Source organism: Megalops cyprinoides, chromosome 7, assembly GCF_013368585.1.
Source record: "Megalops cyprinoides isolate fMegCyp1 chromosome 7, fMegCyp1.pri, whole genome shotgun sequence".
Classification (NCBI taxonomy): Eukaryota; Metazoa; Chordata; class Actinopteri; order Elopiformes; family Megalopidae; genus Megalops; species Megalops cyprinoides.
Window position 1 is genome coordinate 2,920,151 of NC_050589.1, and position 26,554 is coordinate 2,946,704.

At 43.6% G+C, this 26,554-nt stretch overlaps 2 protein-coding genes across 3 annotated transcripts in view; one reads left to right on the forward strand and one right to left on the reverse strand.

The window, feature by feature from the left end:
- Positions 1–3,424: 3,424 nt before the first annotated feature.
- Positions 3,425–11,365, forward strand: LOC118781394 (alpha-1,3-galactosyltransferase 2-like). 2 transcript variants are annotated; one of them, XM_036534413.1, is made up of 7 exons: positions 3,425–3,504; positions 3,850–4,014; positions 4,098–4,157; positions 5,924–6,007; positions 7,544–7,633; positions 8,764–8,901; positions 10,612–11,365. In XM_036534413.1, the coding sequence occupies exons 3-7, from the start codon at positions 4,153–4,155 to the stop codon at positions 11,291–11,293; spliced, it is 999 nt and encodes a 332-aa protein (XP_036390306.1). In that variant the 5' UTR covers positions 3,425–3,504; positions 3,850–4,014; positions 4,098–4,152; the 3' UTR covers positions 11,294–11,365. The 2 variants fall into 2 exon arrangements, with proteins under 2 accessions (XP_036390306.1, XP_036390307.1); XM_036534414.1 differs by lacking the exon at positions 3,850–4,014 and having other exon boundaries at positions 3,434–3,504.
- Positions 11,366–17,898: 6,533 nt separating this feature from the next.
- Positions 17,899–26,554, reverse strand: part of ccdc30 (coiled-coil domain containing 30) — a 23,055-nt gene continuing 14,399 nt past the window's right edge. The window contains exons 19-28 of the mRNA XM_036533982.1: positions 26,162–26,332; positions 25,233–25,442; positions 24,191–24,348; positions 23,911–24,076; positions 22,856–22,977; positions 22,365–22,506; positions 21,116–21,252; positions 20,510–20,627; positions 18,706–18,773; positions 17,899–18,263 (exon numbers count right to left, since the gene is read on the reverse strand). Of these exons, the coding sequence (XP_036389875.1) occupies positions 18,053–18,263; positions 18,706–18,773; positions 20,510–20,627; positions 21,116–21,252; positions 22,365–22,506; positions 22,856–22,977; positions 23,911–24,076; positions 24,191–24,348; positions 25,233–25,442; positions 26,162–26,332 (1,503 nt within the window). The 3' untranslated portion in view covers positions 17,899–18,052. The remainder of the gene's footprint in view (positions 18,264–18,705; positions 18,774–20,509; positions 20,628–21,115; positions 21,253–22,364; positions 22,507–22,855; positions 22,978–23,910; positions 24,077–24,190; positions 24,349–25,232; positions 25,443–26,161; positions 26,333–26,554) is intronic.

The window sequence follows — 26,554 nt, forward strand, 5'->3', positions numbered from 1 at the left end:
GTGGGTTGGTGGCTCAAAAGCCATAAAAAAGTTTCACTATTAAATGTAAAGATTTTTTCCACTCATACTGTTAAGGTGAATTCAGTGTAGAGAAGCACTTGTCTACATTAATTCCATAGCATAGTTTTGATTGTTTGTTGATTCTTTAGCTTTAAGACAGGAGTGATCAACATGTGGCCCTCATAGCTTTGGACACAGCCCTCTGAAGTGACTGTGAAGGGAAAAGACCACATCCATCATGTAGTGGATCAATGCAATGAGTAAAACATTAGTTTCAATTTGTGAAACAGAAAATGCTATTACAGTGTAGAAAAAACATGGTGGCATTCTTGAACGGTTGAAGTTATTCCTGTCATCGGAAAGCTCTGCAGTAAATGAAGAATCAGATATTCAATTTTTAGGTGGTTTTTCAGTGGGGGCCTTTGACAGTGTAAGTTCTTGCTTATAATCTGGGTCATGTTGGCCACCCCTGCTTTGGATGGTATTCTACACTACATGCCTATATAGAGTCTGGTTGTCAGTACCTGTCCATCCATTAGCCTTTTTTGCTGTCGGGTTCTCCTTTCTTGTCAAGTTCTGAGTCACCTCATGAAATGGTGTTTCAGTGTTTTCTTGCTTTATGGACTTATGAAACGTATTCACTTTAATACACATATTAAATGTTTAAGCAAATTTTGTTTTAAAGGGTTAATTTGGAATAATTACCAAAAGAGACAAGGGCCTGAATAGACAAGACCTTGCATACTGTACACGTTTGAAAAATCCAGGACTTTTAGGTGACGTGTTTAGTCAACATCAGGTGTTTGAATTGTCATGGCTTTACAAGTCTTTCTTGTCCGGTGGAGACAATAATCATATCTATTATGGCAGTAGGGTGACACTAATTGTAGCTTATTTTTGACAAGATGAGTTGGAATGAAATTCAGTTATAACTCTTTGATTTTTTTAAAATACTGGCAGCTTTACATTTGAAAGATATCCGTCAGTATTTACATTCCATTCAGCTGGTTTAGTCGCAGCAGTTTGCTGCAAATACTATTCTTTGGGTAGTTCTTTCGATTGCTGTGCAGTGTTTTAGTGTTATGTTACAGATGTCTCTCTCCTCCTCTATCTGTAGCTGCTATGACATATCAGTCATAATTAGTGTTGTTCAATCAACTTCTGCTGTAAGAGCATTTTAAAATATGCTGAAAATGCATAAATATTAGAGGGCACAGACTTCTCCAAAGAGGCACACATAAATCAGTAAACTAGTACAGAAGAAATAATTTGTGGTATTAACTTTATATAACGATGTATAATATAATGTTGGCGCCATAAAGAAGTCTGCCAAAATGTAACAATGTTTTTTATTTATGGCTGCTCTTCTATGCTACATAAAAAAGAGAAATATGACTTGTTTGTGATTTGAAAAGAGGATCATTTTGAAATGCTGACTGAAGCTAACATGTTGCCTTGGCATTCATTGTGGTGCTCATACCGTGAAAAATTGCCCTCCGAGTTCATTAACCGCTCTTGTGCTATAAGATGGAACCTGTGCTGAGAGAGCGGAACAACCCGGAACTGAAACCAACAAATCTTAACAGTGCCATTGTACTGTACCACACTGTACTCAAGTATTAGATAAAAAAGTGCTGTACTGTGATGCACAGATTCTGTGTGCTTTTTTGTCCGGGCTTCAGCGAAACGTGCATTTTATGACACAAGAGACCTTAGTGAATGAGGTGTGTAGGGTTGGAACCTCAGCATGTTTACATGCTAATATATAGTATCACAGTATAATATAAGCTGTCTGGCTCATTTTCCTGGACTTCAAATCTTCATGCCAACCACAACAGATCCTGCCTCTCTACCTTTTCCCCCTCTCTCTAATGGAGTAAATGGGAAAATGTACATTTATGTTATAAATATACTTTATGCCCTTTTATATTTTGAATTTTAAGAGTAAATTCCTGTTTTTTTGTTTGTTTCCCATTAAATTCTGTATAGATACAGTATGTTTATGTATACAATAAAAACAAAATAAAACTCTTGAAGTTCTTTTACTCATGTCTAAATATTAATATTTGATTTGATATTTTTATACACATTTAAGCCTTAACTGTTACCATTGTATGACCACATGTTATTTCCATATGTCCATATTGGTGTTGTTCTGTATCCAGTACTGTATGGATTTTCATTTCTTAGCATGAAATATCCTGTACATAATCTATATATTAACTGTTAACCCATTTTCTATATTAAATGATTATATAGGTCTAGCTATTATTAAAATATTTTTCCTTTGTCTTGCATTGTGGTATCATAAAGCTTCACTGGCTGCTTACATGCAGCCCACACCTAAAAGAAAATGGAATTTGTAAAAACAAATAAAAAATAATAAAATGATTTTAAAAAACCGCTTCATATGGTTTTTCCTGTTTACCAAATGCAAGCAGATACTGGTGAATGTCTTTAATATTTATTTTATTCTCAAGCATCTGTTAAGCATTTAAGACTACGTGTTTGAATGTCCTCTCGTGCGCATGTGGATGTTTATGTTTCTTAATTATTACAAGCATTAACATCTATCTATCTAACAAGGAAGTTCAACACTTGGAGGAACTTCGCGACTCACTGACTGGAGGCTATGCAACCTGCATGCTTGAATTACCTGGTGACTCACGCTGAGCTTAGTCGTAGCTTCTCAGCCATCTAATGGTAGAAGCCGATTAATACTACATTTTCTTCTTTGGTGTTAAGATAAGCGCTGACCTGGTAACATAAGAAAGTATCAGTTGGCGAAATATTTGATATCTGTGGTTTGTTGTTTGTTGGCAACGATGGCATGAAAATGTGCTAATGAATGTCAGACTCAGCTCAGTGGGCTGGGACGCTACACCGGTGTCATAGCACTCATGTAACATGCGAGCTCCAGGAACTGACGTCCCTTTCGCACACGCGCCAGTCCAATATGAGATTCACCACCATGCACGAGATTTATAAATTAATCTCTGGTTATAAGTTAATCAGGGCGGCACAGATCCAGGAAAAGGGAGACTCATCATTTCCTGCGAAAAAGCTCGCAAGAATGTTGCTTGACCAGATGTGAGACGCGTTGAATGAAATTGGGCAACTGTTCATTGAAAGACAAACTTCAAAATCTATTGGAAACAAACACATCACATTGTTAAGGTTTACGCTATTACAGGGAGGGCGTGTTTTACGCGCGGGGTCGTTGGGGTCGTTCTCCGAACTCGGCTGCTTGAGAGCAGATCTGGGTGGTGACGCGGCAAGCGCATAGTGATGTGTCGTAGAGCCGGTAGGCTTCGGGGGATATATTACTTGAAAAGTTCTTTAATCTTGTCTATGTGGCGATGGAACAAAACCTTTTCCGAATATAGGTTCGTATTTTTTTCTGTTAGAACGTTTTTACATTTTTGTTGTTTCGAAGACACACCCTAAATCCTCATTATCAGCAAGACACATAAAAACAGAAACTTGCGGCAAACTTTCCCAAAGGTGAGTGTAAACGAATTGCCATGTTTCAAAACGTGTTTTTTTAAGGAAATTACGCAGCTTTAAAAATGACTCATACCTTCATTTGTCGCTTATTTTTACAATTTGCTTTAAAAACGCAAAAGGCAGATCAAGGAAGGAGCCGTCTTAGTAGAGCATTGTTTAACCGCTTAATTTGTGTTTGCGAAAGAATATTTTCGTTTTACTGACAGAGCCTACAACCTGCCCTTACTACGCAATGTTGCAAAGAAATTACTCCCTAGTGTCAAAATGTTTATGTTCGTATATAACCCACCTAATTTAATGCTCGAGAGTTTACAACCATGTACGCATTTTTTTCCCTTTCAGTCCCAACGGTTAATAGTTTTGTGGGATTAAACGGTCAATTCTATCTGGAATCCTGGAAACGCGCAAAGTAGTAGTAACGTGAAGACGCACAAGCTGTTGCCCACGTCCGAATGTGCAGGAGAGCCCACTGTGGTGTTGATTTGCTATTTTCTGTCGATTCTGCAGGTACGGAAGCATTCGAGTAGCTATTACAATATGCGTTTTTTGACAGACATACAGTGTAATGTATATCTGTTTTATCCTCTTAGCCTTGAATAAACCATCGTGGGCACGCCGTCGGAAAATTACAGCGTTATCTCCAAAATGAGGTTAGTGCTGCGTGATTTTCCAATGTGCGTCTGCTCCTGCTGAACTGATAGTGTACGGGGCGGTCAGTATGTCTTCGTTTTTGTATCAGCCGAGCTCAGTTTAACCAAGCGTTAATGAAATATTGATATTGATTTCACATTTATTGATATTTAAAGGCATTTATATTTGTTGGCGTGTTTCTTTAATAAGATAAACTAATGGTTCTCTTGAATAACTGATAATTTGTGCCCCTTTAACAAATGAATAGGCTATTAAGAGGCTACAGAATATATATAATGTAAAGTGAACCATTCATGTCAAAGATCTATTTGTTCTTGTCACAGACACAAACCACTGTTTTCTGTGTAGTGTAGCTTCTGTGTTGGCATCACTACAAAGCATTTAAACATTTTTTATGGTCCCTAAAACTCCGGTATGTTTTTACTAGCTCCATGTGTGCACAAAGGTACTTTCAATATGGAGAATCTGACCTGTCACTTGATTTCAGTTTGACTGAAAATGAACATGTTAAAGCCCACCACATTGAAGCCCTGTGAGCTGTCCGCATTTGCTGGGTGTGGCAAAGTTCTTGCCTGCAAAATTTTTGCCGTATTATTTACTCCACACTTAGATTTTCATAGCGATCTTAAGCAGGCTCTGAAATAAGGAATCCGGGAGAGACAAGACTCCATATGTGTGTAGTTGAAATGTTCTCATTTACCTTGTATATGTGAGCAAAGCCAGGCCAAATCAGACATGAAGACATTTTTAACCGTTAGATAGCAGTTTACTTTTCTTGTCAGAGTTCCCAGTGTAGCCATGTCCAACAGGAAAATTTTAACAAAGGAGCACACATCCCAGTAAAGAAGTTAGTTTGCTTCTGCCTTGTAAGACTTACAGCTGAAGCTCTCTATAGCAATCTCGCAGAAATGCATAGGAACCTGGGAAAAAACTGGGTGGGCAGCTATCTGCTTTTTGTTTCATTGAGAGTGCCCTACAGGAAACCCAAACTCCCCCCCTCAATAAAGGTATTCTCATCCTTTGATGTTCCCCATTTGGTTGTAATTCAAGTGCGGCAAGGTAATTTGGCCTAAAGGAATTGGCATCATTGCATTTGCTTTGCACCCCATAATTTTTACATCATAATTATGCGTTATTGTCTTTGAAATGGGTTCAAATTACACTACCATATAGAAATACCTAAGCATGCCCTTATGTCTGAAACAAGAGGATTACTTTGACAGGTGATGAAGCTTGGAAAAATTGCATCAAATTTCATGTTGTGGCTTCTTGTTTCATCTTTTGTGAGGGGTCACAAATTACACACATTACAGGTTTATAGTTCAGATTTCCTGGAACTGCCTTGCATTGAGGGTTGGCATGCTTTTTGTTGGTCCTTTGCACTGATACCAAGAGCTTGGTTTTTGGAGCGTGAGCAATTAAAAAAAAATCTAATAACAAAAAAAGAAAACTCTAAACTGTAACCCTTTTTATGTGGCATTCATTATGTCTGAGAGGCGTGAAATATCGTTTCTCACCTGAAATTCTTGTAGCCTAAGCGGGCCTCATTTGTGAAGATAGATGATACTACTATAAGAAGAAGATGAAGAAGTTTGTTACAACCAAGCATTCCACACTGCTTCAACATTTAAATGTTTATTATTTTCAGGTCTCATTCTACAAGTATTCATTCAAATACTACATTAATTGTGACTTCTGTGTTGTTCATTTTAATCATGCCATATTTAATGATAACCTCAATAACTTTGTGATTTCCTTTTTTCAGATTGTGTCTCAGAGCAAGATGGCTGTTCATTCTGTTTGTGCTCCTGTTAATTGTAATAGGTTACATCAGCAAGTTATATGTAAGGTAAGCATCATGTTATGTATGTCAGTTCTGAGCCGCTTTGTGTATTTTTTTTCTGTGTTGTCTTGCTTATTGTTGTATCTGCAGTATTGTGAACATTACTGTTACTCCTTTTCTTTTTCTTCTGGTGAGCTGTACACTATATGCAGTATAATATAGTCTATAGCTTCTCATTGCATGTCACATGGCGGTCCTACTGCCTGAGTTTGGGAAAGGTGGTTTTATTGATACAGGTGTAGAGTTGTTTTGGATCTGGCTATTGAATGCATGTCACAGTACTTTGCAGTTGTACTTTCTTGTTTGAAATTGGTGGATTTTCACTTGGCATTGAGTTGTCAATGATCTCTTCAGTGTTTCAGTTGTACTGTGCCATTATGAGCATCATGATTACCGCAGGTTCTTGGAAAGATGGTGTTACAGGTTACCTGTCTGTTATGCTACATATGTGTCAGAAGCAATGATAAAAGGCAGTAATGTTTCTAAGGTAGAATCAAATGCTGCTTGGCTTCCAAATATTGATAGTAGAAAAATCCAAGGGGGGTTCACATCAACCAGTGTCATAGAGTCCAGGTGGGTGGGTTAAGCAATATGTTACTGGTTATGATGAAAATGGGGAAAGCTGAATTTACGCTTCAGGTGTAACAGTTACCTTGTTACCTACAGAAAAGTTTTCTGGGTCATATTTTGTGGATGAGAGGAAGACGATGGGGCTCATCTGTTTGATGATGGCAAGAAATGAGCTGCCAAGTTGTGAAATTCTGATGAGGCTTTTAATCCCTAAGCCTGTTTTATTAGTACATATTTTGATATTAGAGGCCATCCAAGCAGCAAAGGCCAGCTGACCACCTGTGTACCAGCCAGCAGCCCCTAGGCCACTGCTAATTTGTATTTAAAGGAGTAAAATTGGTCTAAGTGTTGGATTTGTCAGGATGGCATTGCTTTTACCCAAGACATGCACATTTAATTTGTTATTTGTATTATTAATGTGTTTCAGCCCTGGCTTAGACTTTAATGCACAAAATGCACTCTGCATGAACTGGGGCTGGGTGTAATAAAAATGTCAGGAGTTCTTTGCTGTACACAATCATGTCAATATGCTGATGGACGGTTTAAAAATTCTCTCTCAGTTGACATTGTATGTAAAGGTGGCAGCTGAAATGTGGGTGTGAGATTCTTCTGTTTGCCTTTGCAAGACTTTTTTTACGTGTATTTGCTGAGCTAGTGGCTCAAGTATCAAGGTGTAGGTGTAACAGAGGTTTTTTTTCTTTAGTGTTTCTACTCTGCTCACACGTGGCTTCAATCCAATATGAATTCCTGATGCTGACACTGTTTAGAATGTCATGTATGTCAAAAGGGGCACACATATTGCTCCAGAAATTTGCCATAAAAAATTGTTTTTATTGCATATGTTGAATTTCTCAATTCACTGTTGATCATGGAGCTTTTCAGAATCAAAAAGGGGATGAAGGAAATGACAGGGGTCGGAGGGAGGATATGAGTTCAAGTGACGGTTCTGTCTGCGTCTGGCTTTATTTTCAGGTTTTTTGGGCATCCTGTGGAAAAATGCCTTTTACCACCCAATGTGAAGCTGAGACCTGGAAACCATATAGATAACTCCCTAGACCTGTGGTGAGTCATTGGAGCTCTGTGGTCATGAGGTATAATGCTGAGAGCGTACCGTAGTTTACATACAGGGCGTGTCTCTGTGGTGCTCCACAGTAATGTGCAGCTCTCCTACTTTTGCTTTGCGCTAATTGTGTTTACTACAGGGTGACTGTAAGTCTGAATGAGCTCAGTTGTACCGTTATTTAATCCAATCAATGTTTAAGTCTTAAGTTATTCATGCTACTGGCCTGCTAATGGTCCCCATGCTAGGAATGAGAGGCCTTTGTTTGGTACACTTATCTATGTTATGTTCTGCCTCACTGAGTTGGAAGACAAGAATGAGAACCCACTGGTCTCATTTCTCAGATTATACACTCCACTAAGTAAACCTCAGTGACATGAGTTGATGCCCACATCCTGACAGTGTCAAGAAGTTCTCTGTATGAGCATGTGTTGTAGTGCTAGTGCACTGAATATGTTGCAATAATTACATGGGCATAAGTAATCATGCAATGATATTACTATTTTGGATTCTCTTCAGTTGTGGCCATTTGCTTGCATCACATGCTTTTTTCAATGTGTTTATAATCAAAAGACAGTCTGAAGCCTGTGCCACGTATCAGGCTTTAGTCTGTTGCCTTCACCTCATTTCTTTGTTAGTGTCCAGTGAGCAGTCAGGTAGTGCTAGCATTTTTAGGCAGCACCTGCACCCTCCACGAAACACACACCTACACACACACCAACACACACACCTACACACCTACACACACACACACACACACCTACACACACACACACACACACACCTACACACACACACCTACACACACACACCTACACACACACCTACACACACACACACACACACACACACACACACACCTACACACACACCTACACACACACCTGCACCCTCCACGAAACACACACCTACACAAACACCTACACACACACCTGCACCCTCCACGAAACACACACCTACACACACACCTACACACACACCTACACACACACCCACACACACACACACAGACACACACACACACACCTACGCACACCTACACACCTACACCTGTCTGGTAATCGAGCAACCAAGAGAGTGAATGGCACTCTGTTATAGCTTGTTGTATATCACCTTTTCTCTCTGCTCCCAGGTCCAGGACTGATGTTAAGACATGCACGTTCTGGGGGGCACCTATTATGTGGGAAGGGATGTTCGACCCGCATCTCTATGACGAATATCACAAAAACATGGGAACCTCTGTGGCGCTCACTGTATTTGCCATTGGAAGGTTAGTGTTAATCTCGACGCATTTCATCTGTCAGTACGAAATATCATTGTGTAGTCATTACTTTTTTTTGTTTTGCATGCAGTGTCAATATTCATCATATAACATGGCTTTGAGTGCCATATGGCTTTTATTAAATGGAACAATAATTAGCTGAACTTAAGGTTAGCTACTTAGGAAGGAATAAGATAGACCAAAGTTAACAAGATGCATTGATTACATGAAACGGCCAATGAAAGTATTGCCTAGCCAATGACACTGTTGCTATAGTAACATTTCTAACTTTATCTAAATGGTGCTGCTAGCCAGTGAACCAGCTTTTCAGATGTTTTTATGTCATATCAATGTTATACAGTCACACTTGCAGGGTTCCTAAAACAGCTCCTTACCTCTCAAAAGAGACTGTAAACCTTTCAATATTTAAGTTAGCTCTTAGTAATGTGGAATGGATCATTTACAGTATTCATGCTTGCCAGTTTGGAAAAAATGTAAGTTTTTAATGTAAGTCACACTAATTTGATTTTGTGGCAGGTTCTCAGGGCCAAGAAACATTTAGTCATTTTCACATACAGGGAAATTTTGATACTACAATATTTTATCTTTTTCTTGGTATTATATGTTTCATCAACTGCACATCTTAAAAAGTACCTCTTATTACAATATTTGATAAATCTCTGAAATGGCTTTGCGTAAATGCTAAAAATAGAAACGATAATATAAATAGACATAAATAGAAGAGAAAAATGTCTGGACTAGATGTTTTGTAACAGAAACACAACTTGTAGAATGGAATTTGCAGAAGCGGGGTAGAAGAGCCGTTGTCAAGTGACTTCAGCGTTGTTTTTGCGGCTCAGAGCCACATCTCCTAAAATTATGGCTTTCAGTTTTAGGAGGGTTAATTTTAATAAGAGTGTTTTAGTATTGGTGGGAACAGCCTTTTAGTCACAGAAATGTAAATGAGAAATGGAGTGAATTAAAAAAATTAGTCTCAACTGTAGCACACACCTCCACAATCTAAAGAAGAATAAGTAAAATAAATTATCTTCATAGTCTAAGGATAAATTTGTATATGAGTTTAAGAAGGAGGAAGTAACTTTATTTAAAGTTTATTTAAAAAATGGGACAGAGTAAAAAAATTAGAAGTTTGTAAAATGTAAAAAGGGTTAAATTGCCCAAAAAAAGGTTTTTTTTTTTTTTTTTGGAAAAACATATTGCCATGTGTACAACAATCCTAAATCTCAGATGATCCAGACCACAGCAGACCACTGTTATAGTTTCCTCAAGATCAGCACAGTGGACACTGGAGTTGGCAGCCTGTGTACAAATTGTGGCTGTGCAGTTTGAGCCAAGGCAGGTCGTGATGACTAATACGACGAATTGCTTCCTAGTATGGGCCGGTAACTGGCAGCACCACAACACACATACACATGCTTGACCAAGAAAGGGAAGGTTCTCCTTTGCCAGGGAAAGAGCCACTGTTTCATTTGGAAGCAGGGAGATCTGAAGAGCTACTGTCTCCCGAGAATTCTGCTCGTCCTTTGAACATATAAAAGACTTTTTTTCGTTATTATGAAGGGGGCTGTCTTGTCTCAAACATGCATGGAAAACCTTGTTTCAACTCTGAGTCTTTCTTGGACACCTGATTCTCAGCATTACGATGTGAGTTAATGTTGTGTTAAATTGTAAGTTAATGTTTCTGTTTGCTTTTCACAGATACCTCAAAATGTACCTTAAGGATTTCCTGACCTCAGCAGAGCAGCACTTCATGGTGGGACTGCCTGTGACTTACTACGTGTTCACGGATGCCCCCGATAGTGTGCCAGCGGTGGAGCTGGGCACCGGGCGGACGCTGGAGATCGTGCAGGTTCAGCGGCACGAGCGCTGGCAGGACGTCTCCATGATGCGCATGAGGACCATCGCAGACGCCATCGACTCCCGCATCCGGCTCCGCCACCAATACGTCTTCTGTCTGGACGTGGACCAAGTGTTTGCGGCGCGGTTCGGCTCGGAGGCTCTCGGCGAGTCCGTAGCCCTGCTGCACGCATTCTTCTACCTCAGCTCAGCGGCGGAGTTCACCTACGATCGCAACCCCAACTCCACCGCCTGCATGGAGACCGGGGACTTCTACTACCACGCCGCCGTCTTTGGGGGCACGTGGCAGAGCGTGAAGAAGATGACCGAGAGCTGCGACCGGGGCATCATGACGGACAAGAAGAACCAGGTCGAGGCCCTCTGGCAGGACGAAAGTCACCTCAACAAGTACCTCTACCAGCACAAACCCAGCAAGGTGCTTTCCCCGGAGTACTGCTGGTCCACGGAGGTTGGGTACAGGCGAGACGTTCGCGTCCATCGACTGCTCTGGGCGGAAAAGTACTATGACATACTGAGGACATAGGGCTAACGTGGTGTGGAGAACATGTAGGACACAAAGAAATCAAGGAAGCTTCGTCTACTCGTTATAGGAGAAGATGCATACACGCACTTCGTACATTTTTCATTCATTGGAGTCTGAGTCGTTTTTGCAGATGTAACGGGTCTGAACATTTTGAAAAATATTTTTTGTTTGTCAGTTAGTGGCATACACTCAAGAAATTTGTAAGCATGTACAGCCATTGGGGTACCATATAATCCAAATATAGTTACGAACTAAACTTTTGACAAAAAAAACTACCTGGATGCAACCTCTGCAGTTGGAAAAAGTTCCCTGAGATCAGATTAAAAAATCAAATAAAGAGGATAGAGCTAGCTATAACTAGAAGCTTCTTCATTGGTGTAGTCTGCCAGAAGCTTTTTTTTTCCTCAGGGAAAGCTACCAAAAACATGCTCATTTTTGTTGCATTGTGGAAGTGGAATGTGATAATTGAAGCCTTAGCAATTCATTCCCAAAACTTTGGCACTGAGTTACATTGCCAGCAGTGGATAAAATATATGTACTTGTGTCCTTTTTTCATTTAATATAAAGTGAAGTTGTCTGTGCTGTGGATTGACTTAAATGTCTGCTCGTAGTTTAAGAAGCATTTCATACTGGGTCTGTTTTTCTCTGTTGCACATGAATGTGGTCCCATTGTAAGTAATGGCATGTGTCCATTGCCCTCCCTGTTAAATTTCAGTTTCCACTCCCATAACCTCACTGTATTGCCAGTTAGTAGCCAATTCTGTTAATAGCCTTTTTTCCATTTAGCGAAGGGAAACCATGAGAAAGTAAAACAAGCCTACATACTCAGTAATGTTGTGCCACTACTTGGTGGTGCTGGGACCATTTTAACTGTAGCTGGAGAACTTGGCAAAAAGAGTGGAAATGCCAATGTTTCCCACCAAAGGAAAAATTAAAAAAAGGACTTTGGTAAAACTTGAAGAAAAGAATGGATTTGGAAGATGAAATGGATCAGTTGTAGAGGTGCTACAGAAAGAGCTGGAAGTGTAGGAGTATTTGCAGCTGAACCTTTTGCTCTCAGGGTGGGGATTGCTCCATCCGGGTCGGAGCTCCTCCTTTACGTTCTGCTTCTGGCCTCGGGAACCCAATGCTGCCTTGGACTGGATCTCAGATCTGCTGCATGCGTGGTTGGTCAGGACTAGTTACAGCCGTGCACCAGAGAGGTAAACATCCAGCTCTCAGCTTCTGCCAGAGGCCCCAGCATTTTTGTCGTGGTATGGATTGACTCGACTGTCCGATGACACGCAAGTGCCAGCACGAGCAGAGATCACCGGAGTTTCAGGAAGTGAATTGTGGATTGTTTGGCCATGTAAAAAAGGGATTCTGAACAATCGGAGCGTTTCTGAAACGGCACGGGGAATTCGAGCTGAAACTCAGCTGTTGATGTTCTCGCTGGCTGTGGTGGCAGCATTGCACAGTCACCAAAGAAGATTATGCGAATGTATGAGATTCACTAAAATGTTATGTTGTGTATTGTTAAAACATATCCCATGTGTCAAACAGAATACTCTTATAATACAAATTAAGAGCAATTAACCCTTTATAAGAACACTTATAAAGTGTTAATTGCTATTATTACAATTTACTAAAGTAGTTGTTTACTTAGCTCGAAATGATAGATTTGATGTAAAAAGGAATGCAGAATGTTCTAGCTTGCTCTCTTTAGAGGAAATTTACACTTTACAAATAAGTATATACCTCTGCAGTTTTTTCTTCAGCGCAAGTACTCTGTCCTAAATTAACTTAATCATTGGCAATATTGGCATGGTCACAGCCCTTAGACTAATATAATTCACATTTGATCAGCTTTATGTTCTTTATCTATAATAATGAGCAAAAATTTTGTCTCACTAAATGTTCACTTTTTGGTAAAGGCAATTTAAACAGCACCAACTATGATAAGAAAACTATGAAACTATGACACACTATGAAAATACCGATGGCCCAGTCGGCAAGCTGGTCAGCTTGAACTCAGGCTGAGTCCTGATTCAAAACCTGTAGTCTCATCTGCTGCCAAAACAAATTGGCTTTGTTCAGCCAGGGACAGGGGCTGGTAGGTCAGCAACGGTTCCCTTGCCTTATCTTGGGCAGCCTTTGATTCTTCAGGCCCGTACACAGTTGCTCAGATGATATCAGTGGAGTAGTGCTTATCCTCCAATGAGCACCCACTTCTTTGTCGTGCACTGTGTGCAAACAATAGCCATTGGCTGCTTGTGAGGATTGCATTTGTCATTTCAGTGCTCCTACAGCAGTATGAGTAGAGGGAAAAGGTAATCTGAATCTTGTTGCATACTGCCCATTTTTGTTAATGTGTGATTTAGAAATGGAGACTACTACTGACCTCCGCTCCATTCTTGAAAATGCATGTCACTTGTAGGACACACCTAGTATATCAATTTAAACATTTATTCAGTTCAGAAACCCATTCAAAGGTATCACCTTGTTCACATGGGGTCCCTGTAAAGGCAGTAGGTGGCAGTGACTAAATGGATACCTATTCTGAAGGGAGAACCAGTTAGGCTCACAGTACATATCCCAGTAGGGAACTGCCCAGGAACAACCCACTGAAGCCTGTGAAGGTTATTGTGATCAATATTCAATTTGTTGGAACTATGCCTTTAACATTTTGAGTATCATATGCTGTGTTCTAGGTTATTTCTTGGAGGAAAGCTATAATGTGGTGCACAGATGGCTTGGAAAGCAAATGTTTGCGTGTTTCATATGCAGGAATTGTTGCCAATATTTTCCCAAAGTGTATCCTTACCGGGGATGTCTAGTGAGCTATTGACAAGATTGCTCGGTCTCCTGTACCTCTGTAATCAATTGACTGAGATTGTTCGGTTTGGTTGCATTTTGTTGTTGCAAATCTAAAATTTCCTTCGTCTTTGTATCTGAACTGTGTTACCTGGCTTGTTTGGTGAGACTTGGACTGAATTTGGCTGCATTCTCCAGCCCCTTCTTCAAACTGTCTTAATACTGTGACCCCTGCTACAACTGGTGTGTTCTGGTGCAAAACAGCTGCCAAGTGAGAGCTACAGTGACAGCGGCTACAGCGTAGGAAGGATCTGTCGAGATCCTTGAATAGTGGTTTAATGGTGCCTTGTATTTATGTTACATAAGTTGCCTTTGTAAACAATATCTATGTATTGCCCTATGGCACAGTTTCTTCCAAGTCCAGCTGTATCATCTGCCGACCATGACCAGGAGCCAGGAGCTGCTCCACCACTGGGTTTCCGGTCATTTCCTGGGATCGAGCTGGGGCCATAGAGCCAAGCCTGCACTCAGAACATGCACTTTAACAGAACAAGCCAGTCAGGAGCCCTGAACACTGCACTTATTTAAAGACTCGTGTATTTGTACCTTGTACTCCTACAAGAATTTTCTGTACAATCTTTTTATTTATTCAGTGATTCCCACTGTGAAATGTTTGCGTATTAGTGGCAGTTAAACATGGAGATGTCATGCACTGGTGTGTAAATTTCACACCATAACCCTGAATAAACAGATGACACAATTTAATGTTGGGTATTTAATTTATGAAAATATGTTTTTACACTTTCAACACAAAATAATGAAAAATGCACAAATGCACAGTTGCGTTAATACAGTTGCATTAAAAATCACAGGTTTGTTTTCATACCTTCAGGTCCCTTTATATCAAACTGGTACAAAGTAAGCATGAGTGTAGTACCACTTAATACCACTAACCTTTTATTTAGAAGCTCCCTGTTACAGACACAATTCAGACAAAATGGAGTGTGGAAGTGATGTTTCTTGGATATTGTACATTTTTAAAATCCCGAACTTGTATTGAAGAAGAGCATTGCTCTGTGTCACATTAGGGGAAGGAATTAAAGGTATACTATGCAACTTTTTGCCAACACTGTGAAGCCACAGATACAAAGTGAAGGTCATCAGAAAAAAGTATACTATCAAAACCTGAAAATCACAAGATGCTGTACTGCAGTCATGAATGGATATGACACTATAACCAAACCACCGGTGGAGAGATGCAACCAGAACTGGAAGGGATCTTAAAACTGGGCAACTTTGCCAGTTAACCGGCCACATTACTCAGTTTCGGTGTCTTGGGTAGATGCTACACCCTACAACATATGCCCTAAAAACTGCACAGTATACCTTTAACCGCAGGCACCTCCGCTTCCTCCTTCTCGATCACCATGGTCCCTTTGTTATGGCCTGACACAGGCACATAGCTAGAATATGCTATCAGGTAAGACAAAGCAACAGTGGTTAGAAATGATATGCCACCATATACAAAATATCTGTACATTCAATCTTGCCAGAGTGTCTTCTTAAAGTACCCTTAGAAGGCCAATGCATGAGTTTAATGCTACATTGTTCTGCAGTTTTTTGTCACGTTTAAATCTGAAAAACAATTTCAAAACACATCATTTCTCAAACTCAGCAACATATTCATTCACTCTGATTAAAAAAAAAACATGATTGACCTTACATCTGAAACTGTTAAGATTAAGATGGGATTTTTAAAAACTGATCCTGTTCCAAGCATGACAATGAGAAACACACCACAGGCAGTACATCGTCACAGAAAGGAACATGTGGCATAAGATACTCATACAATGCAAAGGCCACGCCCCTTAAAAAAATATGCATTTAACTTTCAAAGAAAAACAAAACGGTCTAGAATATTAAAATGATTATGTCTGCCAAAAGGCCTTGGAAAAGTCAACTGGAACCCAGTGTCTCCGAAGCATAGCCATATTCAGTGTTCCTCTTTACAGTTACTAGTGTTCTTTGGAGCTCCGTACTTATTGCTTGTGTTTCCACCAATAACTGTTTTCTCCAGATCACATGGAAACACTGACAATTCGAAACACCGCATTTCATTTCTCAGAATGAAATGTCTCACTGTGCCAAATCTTTAGAAATGACGGCTTTCTGCTGTCAGGAGATGCTTGCTGAGATGCTTCTTCCTGAATTCTTCTCAGAAATATTTTGGCTGTGCAAATGGGCTACAACATTTCCGCATCACACCCAGTAAACTGATTTGGGTTAATATCTCACATATTAACCCTACTTGTTCAAAAAACTCGCAGTGGTTCAACACATCACTCTTTAAAACTGACCTCTCTGAGGTTCCTTGAAAAAAATGCACTGTCCTCAAACAAAAAAATGAAACATTTTTCCATTGATACTGTATGCCCAATGATTTGACAATATATATTCCATTTGCTTTCTATTACATTTGTAAACTTGCAGTAGATGTACCTCGGGCCAGATAAATCAAAACTTTGACAAACATGCCAAAACAAACATACAAAACTAACAAAAACAGAGGCTTACATTTAGTGTTCTTGCCCATGACAAAGTACATTAAGTGCTAAAAGTACCAGCTTAATAATAAGTGGTAAGTAGGTGGTTCAAAGTCAGTTTAATTATAGGCCTCGTCTTATAAAAGTGCTTCAGCCGGTTTCGTACACTTGCTTTGTACCACAGGGATTGTCGGTGCTACAAACTGAGTTGCAAAGCTTTTATGTCAGTGGAAACGACACAAGTTTATTGCCACCAGAAGTTCCCATTCTTGTTTTTAAACAAACACACACACACACGCATGCGCACACACACACACGCACACGCACACGCACGCACACACCTATACACAGACGTAAACATGTCACTCCCCAAACACGTCACTTCTGCACCTCCATAAGGCTTAGTACTTTTTTGCTTTGGCTTTTACAGTTCATGATGAATACCAAACACTAGAACAGGGGTCCTTGATTATTTGGGGCCTGTAGCATTCTGGGTATTCACTGTGCGTGTCTGAGTGCACATCTCCAATGGGTCTTTCCCTTCAGGCACCAAACACAGGTGCCACACTCAAATGAGCTGCAAGCTGTGCATGACTTTTCACTAACACTTCAAGGAACACTTGCAAGTTCTCATTCTTATTGCTGCAATGGTTGAATTTCCATGAAACATTCAGTGATAAATTTTCAAAATATTACAAGTTTGCCAGAACACACTAGCGGAAGCTATTAGGCAGTGAAAACCAGTCATCAGAGCCTTGGTAGTAGGCTTGCCAGCAGGCTGGACAGTTTGTTCGTATCAGGCTAGGGAGTCAGCAAGAACAATGGTTGCATTTAACAAAAGAAAAAAAAACTGAAAAAACTAAAAAAAAAAAAAAAAAACTGACATAAGTACAATGGGAACTCTCCAACCAGATCAGCAGAGAGACCAGAGCGAGGGTCAGAAATAGCATGAGTTGTAAGTGGCATTGCACCACTCTAATGTCTTACACAGACCCCGGCAGCACACGGCCACAGAAAGAACACACACCCTGAGCAGAGCAGGACAGCACTGTTTTTCTCCCACCTCGTTAAAAAAACGTTACGTCACGCTCCTCTGAGTTGCAGCTGTGGCCTCTTGAGTAAGGCCCAGTGTGAGCACTCCTAAAGCAGCCTGAACCTAATCCTCCTGGTGCTGGTCTCAGAAGCAGGGCTCCCAGACAAAGCTTCCACTGCGACACCCCAACCACGTCAACTGGGGGGGGGGTGTCTGTGAGGCCACTGATGGATTCCTACCCCGGAGGGGCAGAAATTGGCATGGGACAGGACAAAAACAAAACCAAGCTGACTGCTGCAGAGAGGAAAAGGCGGCACTGCCACGGCGGGGGGCGGAGCAGACGCACACCACAGCATCGTGGGGAAGGCAGGTCAGACACGGCAGGGTCCCTCAGACCTCGTCGCTGCCCAAACTGACGCTCTCCTCCGGCTCCCGCTGGGGCCCCGCCGGTGCCACGGGGGAGGTCACGTTCAGGTAGCCGATTTCGGAGGGCTGGGACAGCGGGGCGGAGCAAGACTTCGTGGCCTCCGTTTGGCTGCCCGCTTTCACCCGGCGGATGGCATCCAGAATTCCCAGCGTGTCACACACACCAGACGTCAGACTGCGGGGGAAACGGGGGGCATATTCGAGAAAACAGAACATTAATAAAGCAAAATTACGCATTGACTTCAGATGATTCCTACTCCATAACCTCATGAAAAACACATCAGTCTCTTGCGGGCTTGTGGTAGTGATAGAAGAGAAAGGCTTCTTGAATCCCATAATGAGTGGAGCCATCACATGCTGTTGATCACCTGACTTTTACGGCCCCATCAAAAGACTCGACTAACCACAGTAACACATTGGTTCAAATCAGAGTCACTGATAGTATGATAGCTCCATCATTCGTTATGTTTTCCATGAAAACTTGCTGTAGACCAAAATATATTTGAAATTTAAATGTATCACTGATACTTACATCTTACTGAAGAAATGTATATACTTTATTGCACTAATACCCATTTCAATTCGAAGGACACAAGTGAACAGAAAATAATTCTTACCTTGCATTTGAAGTTTGCAGAAGGCTGTCATTAAGAAGACTTTCAGAGGGGAATATGTTCTTAAGATCCTTAAGAACAGAACAGAAGAAGGTCAAGGGATATTTTTTACACACCACAAAGACATAGGAACTTGGCTTCAGCCCATCCATCACCAAGGTGATATATTTTAAAAGCATCAATAACAAACTCATCCCTGCTCACACTGTGCTGCACCTGCGGTCACTACATTTGTTTTCTGACCTTGAACTGACACCAAGGACAACTGCGGTGGTCTCCACCATTTCACATTCCAAGATAACGAAATGTCAAAGTTCATAGAAACCTGTGTTTTTCATAATATCGGCACTTACTACTCATTAAAAAATATGAAAATTATGAAGTGATGCCAAATCACTATTGGCAGTGTGGTCTAAAAGGGCTGTGGGTTCAACTCCCAGGTGGGTCACGCCGCCTCCACCTTGAGTAGGGTGTTCATACGGCTGCAGTGAATACTCAGTACTGTACAAAGGAATATTTTGAAAGCAAATAGGCAATGCGAGTCAAAGCAAATAGAGCTGTCTGCCAATCAAGCAAACAATGAGATGAGCTCATTATATGAGCTTATTATTTATTAATGCACTCTTAGTGAACAGGATAACTATCGCTGAACATCTGGTGATCATTGGTTGACTACAAGTTTCGTGGATTAGCCCATCTGTACAGTTCTCAATGCGAATACATGTTCATAACATCATAATTTACTGAGATGTAATCAGTAATGTTTTTAACATAATGCAAACATTAGTAAAGAAGTGCATTGTAAGTCACTCCAGCTAAGAGCATCTGTTAAATGACGAATGTAAATGTACAGACACATTTTGTGAGTCAAAGATGCAGTGTAAAGCAGGGGCTAACGCATGTACATAGTACAGCCCGGGGACCTGCAATCTGTGAAGGCTGCACAAGCTACAGTGACACGAACACATTTCAATTAGCGCTAATGTCCGCCACGATTCTCCACGGATTCAGCCTGTTGCATACCATGTTAACAATCCAGTCTATGCCATCGTTTAAGGCACAAGCGCTCCCATTTCGCCAGTTCATCAGGAACATTCTTAAAGGAACGTGGTCTACAGCTACAGTCAGGATAGGCATGCAGACAGCATCTGAACCGCCCATTACAAACTGGAACCTCCTAAATGGAGGAAGGAAACACAGGAGCTGAAAACCTGGGTGCATTAGAATGCCTGTGGTTTCTACTTGGCCATTTTCTTGAGGCAATGTATTAGCACTTACTCTCCCCACCGGATAAACACCCTGCGGTACAAAGTTACGTTGTACGTTGAAGATACGTAAGACTGAGCCCCCAGATCTTAAGATCCTTAAGAACAGAACACACATCTACTATTAAGGTGGAGCAGTGATTAATAGCTATGTACATATTAATTATTTATTTATTGTGTCTCACTGCTGGTAAACCACAATTTACCCAACCTGCTACAGACTGAGGAGTAAAATTTTGATCCATATTGGCAAAATAAGACATTTTCATCCAAACTGTTATCGGCAGTAATTTCCAAGTATAGTACATAGCATTTATTTTTTTCCAGTGTAATACTTTCAAGATTATGTAAATTCGATGATAATTCATATTTATATGAATTTATGATTTATTTGCAGAAATACCATGACAGTGTGTAAAGTTTTATTCTTCTGTCTGCCACATCAAACAAACTGCCTCTCAATCAATAAATCTTGGGTAACCCTGCGGTACAAAGTTACGTTGTACGTTGAAGATACGTAAGACTGAGCCCCCAGCACATACCTCAACACTGCAGACAGACTGGACCTTCCTCAGAGCGCGCTCCAGGGCTCCCACTTGATTGGCCAGCTGCAACGTCTTGTCTTCAAGATACCGGTTCTCCTCCTCCAGAAATTTCACCCTGGAGAAGAAAATTCGGGAAGTACGAACATTCACCTACTGTAAATTTCAGCAATGAAGTAAAGCAAACCTGCAGAGATTTAGGTCTGGATTGTTAGAAATGCAACAGCCAACACTGTGACCTTTCTTTTGACTCCCCGCTGTGTACCCCACTTTAAGATTCAGAACATTTACATTTTACACTTATTCATTTGACAGATGCTTTTATCCAAAGCAACTTACAAGTGAGGCAGAGTACAACACAAGCAAAAAAGCCATATCAGGAGTCAAGTTTCAATAGTTGGCCAGACAAGGCACAAGCTAGCTGCAAGCTCTTCGACCTGGCTGGGGCTTACAGTCTGCTTAATGTTCAGGTGTTCTCTCCCTGCCTTTAATGACTGCTTTTGGCTTAACGCCGGAGAAGCCGTGGCTGTGAGCGTGCGGGTGGAGGACAGCAGGGTGTTGGTTTTGCGCTGCCTGCTGCGGACCGCGGCGAGGTGCAGGCAGTACCTGTGCTGAACGGTGCAGGCCGTGTTCAGGCTGCTGCTCCCCATCTCCTCCGCCTCGTTCAGCCTCTTCAGCAGCTCCCGCTGCTCCTGCAGCAGCTTCTCGTTCTCCTCCGTCACCCTCCCTATCCAGCCCCGCTCCTGCAGCAAAGAACAGGTTAACCCTAACCCCTAACCCTAACCCAAACCGCTAACCCAAACCGCTAACCCAAACCGCTAACCCAAACCGCTAACCCCTAACCCCTAACCCCAACCCCCTCCCTATCCAGCCCCGCTCCTGCAGCAAAGAACGGGTTAACCCTAACCGCTAACCCTCACCTCTAACCCCTAACCCCTAACCCTAACCCTAACCCCCTCCCTATCCAGCCCCGCTCCTGCAGCAAAGAACACGTTAACCCTAACCGCTAACCCTCACCCCTAACCCAAACCGCTAACCCTAACCCCCTCCCTATCCAGCCCCGCTCCTGCAGCAAAGAGCGCGTTAACCCTAACCGCTAACCCAAACCGCTAACCCCTAACCCTAACCCTATCCAGCCCCGCTCCTGCAGCAAAGAACACGTTAACCCTAACCGCTAACCCAAACCGCTAACCCCTAACCTCTAACCCCTAACCCCAACCCCCTCCCTATCCAGCCCCGCTCCTGCAGCAAAGAGCGCGTTAACCCTAACCGCTAACTCAAACTGCTAACCCAAACCGCTAACCCCTAACCTCTAACCCCTAACCCTAACCCCAACCCCAACCCCTAACCTCTAACCCTAACCCCCTCCCTATCCAGCCCCGCTCCTACAGCAAAGAACGCGTTAACCCTAACCGCTAACCCTAACCCTAACCCTAACCGCTAACCCAAACCGCTAACCCAAACCGCTAACCCCTAACCTCTAACCTCTAACCCCTAACCTCTAACCCCTAACCCCTAACCTCTAACCCCTAACCCCTAACCCCCTCCCTATCCAGCCCTGCTCCTGCGCATGGCGCAAAGAAAGTCTCTCTATTGGGTTATGACAGAATACATTATATTACTGCCATTTTAGTAGATGCTCTTATGCAGTGCAATGTACACAGGTTATAGTTTTTACCTGTTACCCATTCATAAAGCTGGATATTTACTGAGGCAATTCTGGGTTATGAAACCTTGCCCAAGGGTACAACAGCAGTGCCCCAGCAGTGACTCAAACCAGCAACCTTATGGTTACGAATCCTGCTCCTTAACCACTATGCTACACTGCCGCCCCACCAGCACCACAGCATCTCACCCTCTCAGACAGGCTGCTGGCGAGAGCCAGGTCGTTCTCCAGCTTCTGGATCCTTCCGTCACGCTGCGCGGTCTCCTTCAGGAAGATCTGCTTGGCTTTGCGCAGCTTCATCTTGTGGTGGGCCTGCTTCTCGTTGTACTTCCTGTGGGAAGGAGAACTGTGACCTTTAGACCCCGCCTCAGGCCATGTGTGGGCAGCGCCTCAGCATGGGCAGAGCCTCTACGTGGGCAGAGCCTCTGCGTGGGCAGAGTCTCGGTGTGGGTGGGGTGGAGCCTCGATGTGGGAGGAGCCTCGGTGTGGGTGAGGCAGAGCCTCTGTGTGGGTGGAGCCTCGATGTGGGAGGAGCCTCGGTGTGGGTGAGGCAGAGCCTCGATGTGGGAGGAGCCTCGGTGTGGGTGGAGCCTCGGTATGGGTGGGGTGGAGCATCAGTGTGGGTGGGGCGGAGCCTCTGTGTGGGCGGAGCCTCGGCTCGTGCGAGCGCGGGTGCTTGCCTGATGTGGGTGTCCAGTTGCTGCATGACCTGCTGCAGCTCCTCCTGAAGCCTCTCAGACTCCTGCTGGCTGCAGTCCAGCTGCTCCTGCAGGCTGTGGACGGTCTTCCAGCTCTGCTGCTGCTGCAGAAAACACAGCGGCCGCGTTCGTCAATCCAGAGCCCGCACACACACTGGCCGCTCGCTAAAAACTTCACAAAAGCAAGGGCAAAGGGGGTGGTGCAGCGCTAAAGCGCAGCCCCCGGGCCAGTCACGGCCTCTGAGCCCACAGCGTGGAGCCCATCATTCAGATTAACCACAGACTGGGAAACGTGGATAGACACATTTCACTCTGCATCAGTCAGTTTTCCTGACAGAATTACAGGATTGGCCCTTACTGACACGTTAAAAAGCCTTTACACAGCAAATAAACGTGACGTCTGTTCTGTTAGCTCCTGCTTTCCTCCTGTGAACTCTGCTCATCAATTATGTAATTACACACACACACATCTCACAACACATGGTGCTTCTGATGAGACTTCCCTGGTTCTGGATGAGAGTGACAGTGAATTCAGATTCACCCAAAGGCACACATCGATAAGACTTCCTCCCTGTACACAACCCAGGCCAGGAGGACCTGGCAATCTCGGGGAAACCCTGATATCCCCGCCACCCCCTGACAAAATTACAGGACTTGCCCTTACTGACACATTAAAAAGTAATTATACTGCATGTAACATGCCATCTCTTTTGTTTGCTCCTGCCTTCCTCCCGTGGATTCTGGTCATACATTATAAACAAATTTTCACACCAGGTATTGCTCTGATAAGAGGTCCCTGGTTCTGGATGTGTGTGACAGTGAATTTAGACTCACCCTGAGAGATAAGATCAAACACTGTCAGAGGAGTTCTCCTCCGTATGCAGCTAACACAAGGGAGAACGGCCATTTGTGAGAACCCTTTATAACTCAGCCACCCCCCTGGCTCAGACTCTGACAGATCCCACAGTGCAACAGTGAGGGGGTCTAGCAGCAGGGTTAGGGGCCCCAGCAGCACAGTTAGAGCCCGCTGTACTGACCTCCTCTTTGGCCTTGCTGCGCTCGCCCTCCAGCACCCCCAGCCGGGTGTCCAGCTCCTGCAGACGGTGGCTGAGCTCGGAGTTGGTGCGGTTCAGGGTGGCCTCTTTCGCCCGCAGGGACCGAAGCTGCTGCTGCAGCTCCTCCTCTCTCTGTTCTAGAAGCTTCCTGCCCGGGACACGAGGGAGAGGGCAGGTGAGAGCAGGCCGCCTGCAGATCACCGGGCGTGGCCTGGCAGTGGCAGAGCCTGAAACAGGCGCCGTGAGAGGGGGGGGGCATCACCTGTGGAGCTGGTCCTCCTGCAGCTTGGCCCGCAGCACAGACAGGTTGTCCGACATGTCCTTGGTGTCCTTCTCCAGCTTGCTGGTCTCCCCAGAGCGAGCCTCCTCCAGACGCAGCTGGTGCAGGGTGCCCTTCAGCTGCTGCTGCAGCTCCAGCACCTGGGGGGGGGGGGGGGGGGGGGGCAGCAGGAGGGACACGGGGCACGCCTTCAGGGATTAAAGCGAAAAGAAATCTTCCGACGGAGAAGAAATTTTTTTTCCCAGGCCAAGTCGTATTCCCCATCTACAATTTGTAAAACAAGTTACAGAGGAGGCCCCCACATTAGGGCCTGTACACACTGTCTGGCTTTTTTTTTTTTTTTTTTAAAGAAGTGTCGGTGCCGCCCCACCTTTTTAGAAGAGCCGCTTTTTTCCGCTGTTCGGTTGCTTCCCATACGTTTTCATGTAAAAAAGGCGGAGGCAGCTGAGAAAAAGGCGGACAGTGTCTATTGTAGATTGTATGCCTATACAAATCAGCTACCTATCACCTGGTAGCTCGATTCCTCGTAACACCCCCCTCCCCTTCAGATCTACACTGATCTCATACATGGCCTCTCTGGAACCCAACTGACGGAAATCCGTTGTAGCGGCGGAGAACTTTAATCCCTGCACCTTTAAACGTGCCCTTAAGTTTATCTGTAGGACCTGGACTCGCTGAGGCTGCAGTTCTTGGGACCAATGCAATTACCCTCTGCGTCCCATCCTCTCCCACCACAGCCCAGCAACTACCCTACCATCCTCTCCCACCACAGCCCAGCCTGGCAGAGCTGATTTTGTTGCCATCGGCTCCCACAGTGGGATGTGGGACCCCCTTGTACCTGTATCATATTTTCTATTCGACACTTTTCCAGGAGTTCTAGCATTGGGTTTTCTTGTATTTCCAGTTCACTCTCTACTTTACGGCAACGCAATTATAAAAAAACAGCCTCTAACAAATACTGGTTGATCGACTGGTAGCTTGGACTGGCTGATTTGCTGTCAGGCAGGTTTGACTCTGATCTGACCTTCTTATCGGCAGCGATGAGGCGCGCCCGCTCGGCGCTCAGCTCCTCCTGCAGGCTGCTGGAGGCCTGCCGGCTCTGGCTGCTGCGGGCCAGCTCCAGCTCCAGCTCCCGGGCCCTCTGCTGCAGCCGCTCCAGCTCCGCCCGCTGCCCCGCCCCGCTCTGCTCCAGCTGGCAGACTCTGGCCTGGGCCTGCTTCAGCTCCGCGCACACCTGCGAGCAGCACCGAGACTGCAGTGATGTGTACGGCACTTATACTGACCTCCTCTATGAATAAAATTAGTGGTGTACATTTTTAAAAGAAGTCTGACTGTGCTCTTTCAGCAGATAGGTTAAGCATATGCGGTGACAGGTCAAATGAGTTTCAGTTCTTCTGCATTCATAGGAGACCTGCACTCTTCATTTGTGAAACAAGATGAGACTAAAAACCAACTGTAGTACTTATGGGAAATTCTCTGATTAACTTGCACTCCTGTGGTGATGTTTCAGAGTTGGACATGAAAAGACTGCCATCACCATTTCATGGACAGAGACAGTTTACCAGAACAGTCAAATCATTTAGCTTCTTTTTCATTTAAAATAATAAACGTTAAATTGTAATTCACTGGATATTATTTTCTAAAAGATTCACCTTAAGTGCCCTTTAAGACATGAATGAAAGCCAGCTTTTACAGACTACTTTGACTGACTGGACTAGAAGTGAGCAGAGTAATTTTCCAGTCAGCGTAACTGCATTTGGATTAGATCTGGGCGATCGAATCAAATACAATTAGAGTGACTGACTGGCTGCTTTGCCTGACTGGCTGCTTTGCCTGACGGGCTGCTTTGCCTGACAGGCTGCTTTGCCTGACGGGCTGCTTTGCCTGACAGGCTGCTTTGCCTGACGGGCTGCTTTCTCTGACGGGCTGCTTTCTCTGACGGGCTGCTGGTACCTTCAGCTTCTCCTGCTCCAGCAGAGCGTTGTGCCGCTTCAGGTCAAGGCTCTTCTCCCTCTCGTAGCGTAGCTCCCTCTCGGCGGAAGTGAACAGGCTCTGTGTTCGCTGCACGTCCTGACGCAGCTGCTTACTCTCCTCCGCCTTTTGCTGCAGCAGAGACTCCTGGGACTGCACCAGGCCAGGCACAGGTTAGCCAATCGCAACGCTTCGTTTTTAAACTGGCACTGCCCACAGGCCTCTGATTGGGTCTTTTTACCCGCCCATCATAGAGTGGACAACTGGACTGCAGTGGGACGAACTAGCCAGTCATGTCCCACTGCTGTGGAGCAGCTTATGGGGTTAACAGTGAGTGCCTTTTGCCAACTGAGGCCACCTGGGGTTCCTTCTACT